This window comes from Rhinichthys klamathensis, unplaced genomic scaffold, assembly GCF_029890125.1.
Source record: "Rhinichthys klamathensis goyatoka isolate OS25496 unplaced genomic scaffold, OSU_Roscu_1.1 h1tg000731l_1, whole genome shotgun sequence".
Taxonomy (NCBI): Eukaryota; Metazoa; Chordata; class Actinopteri; order Cypriniformes; family Leuciscidae; genus Rhinichthys; species Rhinichthys klamathensis.
Window position 1 is genome coordinate 332,501 of NW_026607144.1, and position 14,034 is coordinate 346,534.

Here is a 14,034-nt window from a genome sequence, read left to right on the forward strand (position 1 = left end):
GCACATTGTTATGAATTACTAAGGGTTAAGAGTTCTAAGGATACAGGAAACATCGTCTTTTCCAAATAAACATGCTTCCTATAGTTGCTGAGATTGAACAGTACTTTGCCAACTGTTTGGCCCTTGTTTTAGAAATCCCCCCAATACAAAGTCCACGGACCGCCAGCCTGTGTACATGACCTAGGCTACCAAACACTAGCACAATCAGTCGGCATCTGTACCCAAGGTTCTCAATGGTCGATATCAATGACTGATATTTTAGAATCTTAGAGCAGTAAGACTCCTCCATAAACAAGTCAAATGCACATGACACCTCAAATAGTGTAACTTTTTTGCCATTCTGAGAGATGTTAACAATATCGGGCGTATTAGCCATTCCTAAGAAAGTGTTTGCAGGAGAGTTGAACCATTCGGACTGTACAGTAGTGTGTTTAAAAATATGCTCATCAGCCACACAGGGAATCTGAGCAGCAATGAGGTCCACGAGTCTGTCATGTCTGGCAATATACAGTCCTTTCAGTGCTGAGCAACTGTTCATGATGTGGGCTACTGACTCCAGGTGTTGAGGGGGGGCATGCAGCATGCAGAGGGGCGAGTGGGTGGAGGGGAACCACAGCGATAGGTTGTATTTTGTAGGAAGAACCTGCAGACGTGCTTTCACACAGAAGATGAGGATCTCCTCACTGATGGTGGCATTGCTGTAGATGGTGTGTGATACGGAGTGGTCCGCACAGGGCAGTTTTGCCAACTTTCCCTGGAGTTTCAGACTGGTCCAGTACTCCATATTTTGGGCTCTGTGAGTAAACAAGAGAGTCTGCCTTGATGTTCTAGGCTGGAGCAGGTGAACAGTGTTGTTATGGTGCAGCCTGGCTTCCACGATGACAGATGGGTCCTCTACGACTGCATCAGAGACCTCTACAGGTCGATCGTGAGAGCTCCACTTCAGTTCAGTACCTGTCTTCCAGCATAGGTCATTTAGGTCTGGCCAGTCTGATGACACACCGAATCCCTGTGCCCGTCCATCTAGCTTTCCATTGGTCTTTCTTTTAAAGCCCAGGAAGCTATCTTCCCCACCGCATGCGTGTAGCACCTTCCGTCTTTTAAAATCCAGCAATAAGGATGCTCTGGCCATTTGCCTGACGTTGACGTCGTCACAGTTCAGCATGTTGGTGAGGTGAGCCTGTCTTGTGGCGGTGTACTCCCACATGCAGTGAGGAACTCCAAGCCCCCCGTCCTGTCTTTTCTGAAAAATGAAACATCTTGTGGAATGTGTGTTGAGACAAAGCCATTTCCTAACCACGCTTACGGTTTTGTTGTCCATTTCATGCAATACCTTTTGCGGAACATGGACATTTGCAAAAAGATGTTGAATTTTAGAAAACGCTACGTCTCTTATTGCTTGCACTTTTAAAGTAACAGGAAGTGGTGATGCATCAATGAGATCCAGCCTGGTCATAAACTGATGTGCCATGTCAGTCACTTGCAGACTCCATTCTCCGGCGATGTTAAACTTGTGACCCAGATAGTCGTAGGTCTCGTGTCTGGTGTACACTCTGAGTGGCTGGTCTAAGATGGTAAAATCGGGGGGTTGGTCGGCCTTAGATCACACACACACACACACACACACACACTTCACAAGAAAAGTGGAGAGAATGCAAAAAACCCAAAATGCACAATGTGTCACAAAGTCTGTGCCCTTAATGGTGTGTGTGTGTGTGTATGTGTGTGTGTGTGTGTGAATCAGTGACTGGCAATTCAAACAAGGTTCCACACAAATCAAATATATGCACATGTGAAGATGCACATACTGTATGAGGTCATCACAAACACAATCACTGTAAATTCCCTGTGGTGTGATTGTCATGAAGTCAGCCGGTTCTTCTCACAACACACACTCGTGTAACATCCAGCCTTTCAGGTGTCACACGGGCCCAATCATTTAAATATTGACATGTTCATCAGAAAAAAATTGAAGGAAACATTCATTGTTCACAAGTTCATACTGTTTGCACCTATAACTTCTCAAGCTAAAACACACACACACACACTTTCTTATAAAAGATGGGAAGATTAAGAGACTTTTCAAATCCATTCAGTCTAACCAACTCTTGCAAAAGGTTTCTCGCATCATAATCCAAAATCTAATTAAAATTAATATCAAAAAGAAGCTAAACAAACACGAATGCATTTACTTATTTAATTAAGATATTTAGGCACGAAAATAATAAGGAAAGAGAGAGGAGTAAAACACACTTAAAACTGTTTTAAATGTTTTAACTTGCCTCGAGTACAACTTTGCAGTGTGTGCACTGTGCGCAGTTGTGGTGTGTTTTGAAAGAAAACATTTGGAGGTTTCAAGGTCTCACTTGACTTGACTCGCTTGACTTCAATATGAACTATCATGATCTTTATGATCGGAGTTAGTTACCTGCTCAAATATGATGGCATATAAAAATGTGCGGTGAAAATCAAGCATTGCAAAGGATCGCCGTACAATAAACATGTATTATTATCAAGAAAGATATTTGGGAATCGATAAAATAATAATTTTGCACATACTAGCCAAACTGAAATGTATTATTTATTTATTCATTCATTTTTGCAAAACAAAATAAATATATATTTCATAACTCTATTTTTGTTCGGCCTATTTTGTTTATCTTTTTTTATATATTGACTGAAAAATATGATGAAACAAAATTATTTTATTAAATTATTACTCTTTCCTCGCCAGTGTTTAAAAAAAAATTGCAGTCAGCGCCAGGATTTTTAAAAAATAATTTTTACAAAATTTTCTGGGCCCCTAGAATATTTTATCGTATGAATATCTGTACATACAACATATAAAAAGAAAGAACATCAACACTTGAATGTGGGTAAGTTTCATAAAAAATCTACATTTTGAACAAAAAGCTGATAAAAAAGCTGGATCGGATTCAGAACGATGATCAAAACACAACACCCCTAATGCTTCACAGTCCTACAGCTCGTCCTGGGTCGACATTTCATTCGGTAACTTTCATTTCATGCTTCTTCGCTTGTTTTTGGATCTGGAGATTCTGTAATCTTTCCCAGGATGCGTAACAGCGCCCCCCTACAGTATAAAACATGGATTGCAGGGAAATCTTGTCAATGGCGGGGAAAGAGTTAAAACTTCAGTGCCGAAAACTCAAAATGCACACCAGGAAAGGAATCAAAATCTCATCTGAATCTTAAATACAACAGCACTTCACTGAGAGAAACTCCAGCATATCCAGCTCTCACATAAACAATCTCTGTTAGACAGGGAAAAAAAGCCACCTGAAGAGATCTAAGACTGGGAGAAATGGATTAGTGAAGGTGAGCCCTCGCACCGCTGGACGCCTCATTGTCACGCTGGCGGCCCGCGGATGATTGACATGAAGGATTGGTATGCAGCGAGGACGGTGTCGTCCTTTAAAAAACCTCTCCCTGAAAGCATTCATCAGACAGAATGACAGAACGACGCAGAGGAAAAGACAGAGAACCTCCACAAGATGAGACATCTCGTGTTATGAGAATAGAAAGAAAGAATCAGTCTGAAGAACTACACAATAACACAAAACACACACACAGTGTCAATAGGGGGGGGCTTAGTGGGGGATGGCTGATTTAGCCCTCTATGAGATCAATAACGTACTCGGTTACTAACGTAACCTCAGTTCCCTGAGAGTAAGGGAACGAGTATTGCGTAGCTATAAGCTATGGGAAGATGGGTCGTTCACTGAAGGAGATTTAGGCCTCGTTTACACAAGAACGATTCCGGGTGAAAACGTAAAAATATTTTATCGGATGTGCCTTTCGTTTACACGGCAACGGCATTTTGGGGGCTTAAAAACGCAAAAAAGTGAAACCACCCTCCAGAGTGGAAATCTTAAAAACGCTCCACCGTCGCGTTCCCGTCTAAACGGTAAAAACGCAAATCTGCTCACGGTGGCTCTCGTCGCGTACGCGTTTACGTCACATGCATGCGCCAGTACAGGAAAATAACAACCAACATCTCAGATTATTTCCATACGTCGGACCTTCAAGTTGCCCTAGCAGCTCTGAAAAACATACAAGAATCTTTTCAACAGTTGTACAAAATATTCTAAGATATTGGTGTTGTTGTGTGGCAGTGCTTTACATTGCCACCTAGCCGCCTGGAGTGCATACTACATCCAATTTCACACACTTTTGCGTCACCATATGCACGCAGATTTCCCAACCATTACGCTCGTCTAAACGCAGAATAAAAAGTGATAACGCAACGCCACTTTTGCGTTTTCTCTTCAGATCGTTTCCGTGTAAACATAGCCTAAATCTGATTCCTATGGTGAAATGGCCCGCTTATATAGTCAGCAGCCACGCCAATTCTGGCGCGCGTGTGGCGGGAAGCGTCCTGATAGGATCGCGCGTCCTCGCAGCTTCGCCATAGGTTCGTGCAGTTCCCGCAGCCCAGCCAATCAGCGAGCTAGACAGCTCTGCATCGTTCTGGCTGTGCAGCTGCACTGCGTTTTAAAATAAAGGCTTCAATATTCTCAAAAAAAAAAAGGAGTTTCCCAAAGCTACGCAATACGAGTGAACGTTCTCGAAAGGGAACCAGTACAACACACACACACACACACACACACACACACACATCGATCAGTATGTACTCGTTTATATTTCATCCTCCAGAATCAATCCCGCCGCAGCTTCTGTAATCTGTTCATCAATTCTCTCTGATTCTGTCAAAGCAGCAGGTTTCCCACTCGAGTCATTAATCGGGGGATCGGGAAAGGGTACGTGACTCCGCATGGTGTCACAAGAGCAGAGGACTCGTACACAAAGAAACGTCTGCAGGTCAGCATAAACCTATCAAGGCTACATTCCCACAATGCAACTCTCTGGGATTGTCATGGCTTTGGTGAACAGGACAGGGCAGAGGGAGAAAGGAAAGCGAGCATGTGCACTACAGCGGAGACACATGATTCATAATGAACAGGCAATAGCAAGTGAGTTGAGAAAATGAACCATCAAAAATATAGGAAAATTCATTTTTTTCATGTTTTTTTTTTTTTTAAAGCCTTCATGCAGGTGAGTAAATGATGTCAGAATGTTCATTTTTGAGTGAACTATCCCTTTAATGATTGACATGATGACATTTGCTGTTCATAAGTTGCCCGTTTTATAAGTTATCGCTTCCAAAACAATAAATAAGTAAACACATTACATGAATAAGAATTTAATCAGTAGTTTTCTCATTTTAGAGTCAGGTGAATCTTATCCTTTCATTCCTTGAAATGAAAGAGCGTCATGCGGTGAATTCTGTCTCCTTAAGTTTGCGTAAAAAAAAAAGAAAAGGAAAAAAAAAGGCAATTTCAACGTGACGCATCAAAACCCTGCTGTGACGTACAGAGAGACACTATAAGTGTGTGTCTGTCTCTCCACGACTCTATGAAAGCCAGAACCTGTGACCCGCTGCAGCTCTGGTTCATGAGAGTAACTTTCATGAAATGGAAAGCTGTCAGCAGAGGAGAGGGTCAGGGAACGCCGTCTGACAGTCTTCAATCAGCCATTACATCACAGCGATGAAGGAGAAGTGTGTGTGTGTGTGTGTGTGTACCTCTGACACTCGCTAGCGTGCAGCACCAGGTCCTGGTTGTTCTTGGCAGACAGTGTGAGCTCATGTTCGGTCGAGTTGAACACGTCCAGCAGGAGATGACATTGACGAGTACTGAAGACAAATGGAGAAAAACAAATCGAGGGAGTATTAATGAACTCACACACTGTGGATCAGTAATTTCATTACATTAATTTTCGAACATCAATCTTTCTACCCTCAATTATAGCAAAATTCAGAAAAAAACTTTTGAAACATTTGACATTTAACACACAGGTTTGCATTTTTAGGTGCAGCATGTTTATTATTATATCAAATATTATTAAAATACTTATTTTGTCTATGCAGTATATAAGTTATCATTCAAATAAATACATTTAGCAAGGATGCATTCAATTGATCAAAAGTGACTGTAAAGACTTCCATTGTCACAAAAAAAGCACAACTGTTTTCAAAATTGATAATAATAATAATGTTTCTTGAGCATCAAATCATCATATTAGAACGATTTCTGAAGGATCATGTGACTGAAGACTGGAGCAATGATGCAGAAAATTTAGCTTTCCAAAACACAGAATAAATTACATTTTAAAATGTAGTGAATAGGAAACACTTATTTTGAATTGCAAAACAATTTCACAATATTCTTCTGTTTACTGCATTTTTAAATCAAATAAATGCAGCCTTGGTGAGCATGAGAGACTTCTTTCAAAACTCTTGAACGGTAGTGTATATACAAAATTTTTTACAAAATTGGCTTTGTTTAAATAATTTTGATATTCATTCTGACATCAGTTTATAGCCATAATACACACACACACACACACACACACACACACACACACACACACACACACACACACACACACACAAAAACAGATGGTCACAACGAGGTCATGCAGATGCACTTGTCATCTTCTGTCCAAACATCAAAGGTTAGCATCTCTTTCATGCCTGAAAGCTTTGTGTGTGTGTGTGTGTGTGTGTGTGTGTGTGTGTGTGTGTGTGTGTGTGTGTGTGTGTGTGTGAGCGAGTTAGTGTGTGTGTGTGTGTGTGTGTGTGTGTGTGTGTGTGTATGTGTGAAAACAAATACTCAAATTCACCACCGTAATCATATTCTTCACTATTAGTATTCCTCCTGAAGTCTGCTTATAACTTCAGTCAAGGTTTCTTGCAACAAAAACAGTCATTATTTACTTTCTATCGTCATCTTCTCTGACCGCTAAACTCTTGTTTTTCTCTCTCGCATATGCACAATTAAGTATTAGTACATCAAAAATAGTGCACCAAACTGTTATTGCAAGAAAAGGCCAGTTTGCCATGTAATGGTGCCTTTAAACCCCAGTGAGCCGAGTGTATAATAAATACCAGAGATCTTGAATGATATGATGGCCGGTGTGTGTCAGCGCACAAGCAGAGCAGTCAAGACATACAGTGTGTGTCTCTCTCTCTCATTTCTTACAGTGATCAGTAGAGAATGAATCATCACAAGAGATGCTGCCAAGTTTTAAATAGCAGAGAGGAATTGAGAGCGAGTGCCAACCAATGCTTACTCAACACGAGCATCCCTCATTCTCTCGCTCTCCATCAATCTCTCTCGACATGTGAGCAGAAGCTGAAAGAGTCCAATGACGTCACAGCCTGGAAACCACTGAGTATTTAGAGGAACGTTTCGAGTTAAACACAACGAGTCGCATGAAATTGACCCAATTTACTCACTTTTAAGTCACTTGGAAACAACATAGATTGTGAAAAGTGCTAGACAAATAATCATGCACGTATAAGAAGTCAGTGGGGAAAGACAATGTAATAAACTGTGTACGTTTCAATACTATAGTTTCATCAACATGAAACTAATGTTAAAGACCTGCTGCCTAACCTTGGCTGTGTAAAGTTATATCCGATGCAGTCATTACCATGTAAAAATACAAAATGTGACATTTACATTTTATGCATTACTTACCGACTTGTGTTGCATTCAACATGTACATTTTATTCTTTCATGCATTTCCTAGGAATATAACTTCTGACTTTGATGTTGCTATATACAGTATAAGCTGCACATTTCTGCTTTGAATCCTCCTGAATGCATTCCCCCATAGACTTCCATTATAAGTGAATGAATGTATATGTTTTAAGTAGTGAGTTTAAGCTGTATTGAACCCAAACAATCCTTTTGGCATTTGAATGTTGTCTTCCCTCCGGAGTTCCTCGTCTCACAACATCCGCTCACACCACAGAAGAGATAAAAGCTTTTTTTTTTTTTTTTTTATGACAGGTTGTTTTTCATTTAATGGTCTTCCTGTATTATTATTGTGTTAAGTGCATCTAAGAGCGATTGTGAAGTGTGTGTTGTGGGCGTGTGTTAATGGTGTCTGAGTTTAGTAATTAAACTGTTGCTTTTTACAACATCCTGTTGAATTTACAGTATTCGGTCAAACGCACACACTGTACATTTGTCCACACATTAGAGGTGCGGGTGTGAGTTAGAGACACAGACATTAGTTACGGGCCACTTTATGTGTTAGGAAAGCATCTTTAAGAACCTTTAAAGAGAAATAACCGAGGCAGTCCAATGAGCATTCATCAGATCTGTGGTGTGGAACCGATCTCTGCTCTGCCTACATTATTCAGAGCAGACGATGGGCCATTTGTCTGGACCCGCCGTACAGAAATTCCTAGAAGATTTTCATCTCGGCAACATTATTTCATCTTCTGAAGAACAGCACAGCGCTCGAGTGGATCCTTCAAGATGCTGTGAACATTAGTGTGTCTGAGTGCGTACGTGTGTAAATGTGTCCCGTTCCTATAAAGCCTCTGCATAATGCATTATGGAAAGAATTCATAATGCATATCGTGCTACATTCAATACTTGGATGAATAATTATAAGCGCATTTACAAACCATTTTAATATTTACTCATAGTTACTCTCTTAAAGAGTATAATGAAATAATGCATTCTTAAAAGGTAAAAAACTGTTTAATGTAAATGTTAATAATCCACGAGAGGCACAAGTGGAGGAACAAAATAAATAAACAAGTTAAATAGTTAAATAAAAATGATAATCATTATTACTGAATTAAAATAATAATACAATTACCAATATTATATTTTAATATTTACATTTTTAATCTAACACAATACCTAAAAATATGTATAATAAAAAAATATTTATATATACAATTCTATTAGCCATTAAAAGTAACTCTACTATATAATAATGCAACTAAACCAGGAATATGATGTAGTATATATATATATATATATATATATATATATATTCTAGGGTTACAAATTATTCATATGTCTAACCTTAACCCTACAACACATTTTGGCAGTTTTAGATATGCATTAAGACATATTATATACTCCTTTTATAAACCCTTTTGTTCTCGTATTGATGCATTTGCATTTTGTGCTGCTATTCTTAGAACGCCTGAAGAGAAACAGAGAAACATGTCGACCAACCGACTGTTGAATATTTCACACCCATTCAGCACAAGCAGGGTTTTCCATTTCTATGTGCTGTGAATACAGATGCTGTATGGCAAGCCGTTTTAGCTTAAAATATTCCCAGCGTGACTCGTCGGTATTGCATTTTTACTGGTTAGAATTAGAGAGCTCTTTAATAATAATTATCACTAGTAAGAACTGAATTGTAGAGCTCTCTAATTGAATTCTTACTAGTAAAAATGCAATTACGACGAGTAACGCTGGGAAGATTTTAAGCTGAAACGGCTTGCCACAGATGCTGTTGTTTTTGGCCAGTATCTAGTTTGCCAAATTAAACTTTCTTGGCCTCGTGTGAAATGATTAGCTAATCATAATTTGAGGTTTACAGCCATCGCTGGAATAAATAAAGTTCAGAATGAAGCACATTTGCCACGGAGGTCCAGAACAGTGTTGAGGAACTACAATCTACTCATAGTTTACAGCAGCTCAACTTCACATGACAAGACATTTTTTAAGCAGTTCATTTCCCTGTGAGCTACTAATCAAAGTGAATTTTGAAGCTCATAATTAATGAATAAAGATATACAAATAATGTCATAAAGACTCACAAAGAGCAACTGCAAACCTACAATTGAAATATGCATAAATTAATAAAACAAGGAAGGTTAATTTATTTTACTGAATCAAAACCTAGTATAAGAATGATAATAAATAATAATAACCATCATTAAATTAAAATATTACAATAAAAATGTTGATCACAAATTTTTTTTTTAAATAGTACTAGAACTATATTATATTTAAATATGAAAAATAAGATATAAAAACATACTACTACTACTACTACTACTAATAATTATTATTATTATTATTACAAATCTGGCATTTTAATATTTAAACTAAATATAACTAATAAAAAACATAAAAAAATTGATAAACAGCCATATTTAGCTATTTTTATGTTATCACAATTTTTATTTAGCAAAAAGAGAGAAAAAAAAGACCCAGGAAATTCCATGAACACAACTGAGTGATGATTCAAATGAATTAATGAATGATTGAATTAATGAATTCAGTTTATCAAAATACATCATCTGAACAAAATTGACTCGCTAAAATGAATCAGATCTTCCAAAATTATTTGAAAGTGAAAGTCGAAAAAATGCTTGTTACTGCATAAACTAGACCATCATGAAAACAGCAGAACTACTGATAAAGGAAGTAAGCAGTATCACTACTTTCAGCTAGTTACTCCCCAGCACTGGTCAGACTCCAGACTAAGAAACGCTCCGCAAAACACAGAGAGAGAGAGAGAGAGAGAGAGAGAGTGTGTGTGTGTGTGTGTGTGTGTGTGCAGCCGACCCATCCGACAGGAATAATAGATGATCTAGATGACTGAGACAGCAGATATTATTACAGCTAATGAGTCACGTCAAGTGGTCATTACTAAGGTGTGATCAGTCTCTCTCCATCCATCTCCATCTGTCTATCCCTCTCTCCATCTCTCCATCACTCTCTCTCTCTCTCAGCCGACAGAGACAGCAGCAGTCATTCATTCAACCTCTGCTGTGTCACACAAAACATTAGCGTTCGGGTTCACCAGTGCAGAGTGTCTTCTTCAAAAAGCCCTTATCCGGCTCCATTCATTCGGCAGACGAGACTCCACCCTTAATAATGCAACCGAGCACTCACTGACATTAAAGAACAGTGTGCATTTACTGTATGTTATGATGTAAATACCTAAAAGATGTGTGGTGAGGCTTCGTAGTGCTCTGATGCTGTTTGACAACACAACCACGCTATCTTGTATGTCTTTAAACAGTTTAGATTGATCATATTTCATCTGAGATAATGTAATAATGTTTTTAAGTACTAATATGTGTGCCTTATGAAGCGCATGTAAACCCCACCCCCGTCAACAAAACCGAAAAATCAGTCCGGATGTTTTTTATGAGCACTGAAAACATTAAAATGAGCACCACATCCAAGTGTGATAGGGCTCATTTGAGTAGCCTACCAAACATTTTACAGTGTAGATACTCTGTAAGAACCAGATCAAAATTGTTGTGCATTGAATGTGCACTCCTGCAATTTCCATGTTACAAAAAAGAATCGTTCAATTAGTCGTTAGATTAGTCGACTAATCGATAAAATAATCGACAGACTAATCGTTTAATTAATAATCGTTTACCCCAGCCCTATCACACACACCTTTCTGCATTTTTACATTTTCAAAAAAAAAAAAAAAAAAAAAAACACAAGGTATGATTTATAAGCTGTTTTCCTCATGGGGATAAAAAAATGTCCCCACAAGAACAAGGATTTCGGATATTGCCATCTTTGTGGGGACATTTTGTCCCCATAATGTAGGGTTTACCAGGACACACACAGACAGACAGACACACACACACTTATTTTTGCGTAAGAAACCCTGAATAACAATACAACTGGACAGAATTTGGTCTGTTTAAGATGTGTTGTACACACAGGCCTGCCTATGGAGTATAAAGTTAATGTAGTGTTTGATACCTGGTGGCAGGTAAAGTGCTGACTCGTGTGAAGAAAACTGAAGGTTCAACATCCACTCTGACCCCCAGACTGAGCTCGCGGTAGTAGCCCTCCACCTGACCGGCTCCTCCGCTGTACTTAAAGGTCAACACAGCCTCCAGCGTCTACAGAGAGACAGATGGGGGAAAAAACACATTAATAACAGAAACAGATCTGAATCATGGATCTGAAGCACAGAACAAATCATTCACAACTGAAGAGCGCAAATCAGCATGATCGGATATGATCACATGACCTCTAACAGGAACAACATTAAAGGATCTGTTCACCTAAAAATTTACGTCATTCCAAACTCCTCACGAATAACATTAAAGCACCATAAAAGCACCGTATATGCAGTACATTCATCTGTATACGTCATGTATGAGAGACCCACATTATACGACATGATATAACTTAAAAAAAAGTCATATGAAATACTGTTATGGTACTTCAATGGTTTTCTTGTCTTTTATGGAGCTTATAAGTCAGTAGCTATGTTTCCATCCACACGTTTTTATCCGCATTAAGTGATATCGAATGAAAAATGTCTTATGGAAACAGTAAAATTCGATTGAATTTCATGAATATCGACTCAAATGAAATACGATCGGTCTCATCGGATATTATCTTGATCGATATACGGCTTATGGGATAAACGCGGATGGAAACGTTATTATGGTGCGATCCATTTTGCCTAGTAAAACTTTGTTCACAAATGTTGGCTTGAATGTTGTGTAATTCGGTGAGAAAATGAATGGAAACACCTTAACATGTCTCAAATCAATTCGATATACCAATTTGATCGCAAAACAGCATGTGACGTCATTACGCACAGGTTTTTATCCGCTTTAAAGCCGTTTGATGGAAACACACTTTCACCAGCTTTATTCGCATGAGGTTTTTTACCGAACTTCAGATAATTCGATTGACAAGTGGATGGAAACATGGCTACTGGTCACTTCTGCTTTAGTTGTATTGTAAAAAGCAGCTCTAAAATTCTTAGTCATCTACAGGTTTGAAACGACACAAGGGTGAATAAATCATGACAACAATGCTTGATTTTAATTTCATTGCAGGTACAAAGGAGATGACTAGAAAGATAAATATATTAGCAGAAAAGAAAGGAGTACAAAAGATTAAAAATAGGATGAAAAAGCAGAGGAAACTGAATCCAGAAAGAGGAGGAAAAGCTGAGTCAGTCTGTGTGTGTGTCTGTGTGTGTGTGTGTGTGTGTGTGTGTGTGTGTATGCGTCCGTGTGTGTGTGTGCGTGCGTGCGTGTGCGTGATCTTGGCCTTCTCTGCACTGAGAATCTGCATTGGCCTTCTCTATATTTTGCCAGAACTGTGGATTCTTCAAGAACAAACTTTCCCATTTTTCCCATCTTTGCAATGTCTGTAATCTACTTAAAAGGAAGAGCATCATGTAAACATTTTTTGAATGGTTAAAGTGCATTTCCTGCTTAAAAAGCAACAACAAAACCTTTTAAAACTCCATCATCGGCGTCACTCATCTTGCCTCGTCTTACACCAGACCACACCAGAGCAAACGGATTCAAAAATAGAGTGCCATCTCATCACGCAAATGGAGTTCAGAAGTGTAATCGGTGCGCAAAAACCATCTAAACACAAAACTGCTTTCATACTGCTGAACCGTCAGACTTCAAACACTGGTTTATTATTCCGAACAAGAACAACCCTGTAAAACAGATAAGACCATCTGAAGTAAGCCAGCCATTCATGCTCATTTTATGTGAGCTTTAGGAGCACGTAAATCTGAAATCATACTCTCTGAAGGGCAAAACGCAATAAACATACAATATGAGCGTCTCAAACAAAACTCTTCAAACCTTGTAAACATCTTAAACATCAAAAATCCAAGAACTATTAATGAATGCTAAATGAATGAACAAATGGGTCAATCAAATAACAGATGAACAAATAAGCAAACAAAATAAATAAGAGACAAGCATAGACAATAACAAATGAATAAATTAATGAATGGAAATTGCATGAGCAAATGAATAAATTGTAATGTAAACAAACCAACAAAACAATTTAGTCTATAGAGAATAAATAGAGAATAGAATAGAGAAGCGAATGAATAAATGTGTGGGGTTAGTAAAAACTATTTTTTGCAAGAATTAATACTTTTATTCAGCTTTTATTAAAAAAAATGACAGTAAAGAAATGTTACAAAATATTTCTATTTTCATTAAACTTTCTATTGGTCGTGGTTTCTCCACACATATTAAGGAGCACAAAAACAACAGTTAAAGAATCATGTCTAGTCACAGACTAAATCTCGACGGTAAAGATGTGAAACAGGAAAACCTCAAACGTCACAAAGACAGGAGAGATTTTTCCAGCAGGGCTTGATCCCGAGAGATTTTCTTAAATGAGGGGCAGACACCAGCACTTCTGAGGTTGA

At 38.4% G+C, this 14,034-nt stretch overlaps 1 protein-coding gene across 2 annotated transcripts in view; it reads right to left on the bottom strand.

Moving 5' to 3' along the window:
- The window catches only part of trappc9 (trafficking protein particle complex subunit 9), a 224,905-nt gene that overhangs the window by 82,172 nt on the left and 128,699 nt on the right, over positions 1–14,034 (bottom strand). For both annotated transcript variants that reach the window (XM_056242579.1, XM_056242578.1), the window contains 2 exons: positions 11,586–11,728; positions 5,606–5,716 (listed from right to left, as the gene is read on the bottom strand). In XM_056242579.1, coding sequence (XP_056098554.1) covers positions 5,606–5,716; positions 11,586–11,728 — 254 coding nt within the window. The remainder of the gene's footprint in view (positions 1–5,605; positions 5,717–11,585; positions 11,729–14,034) is intronic.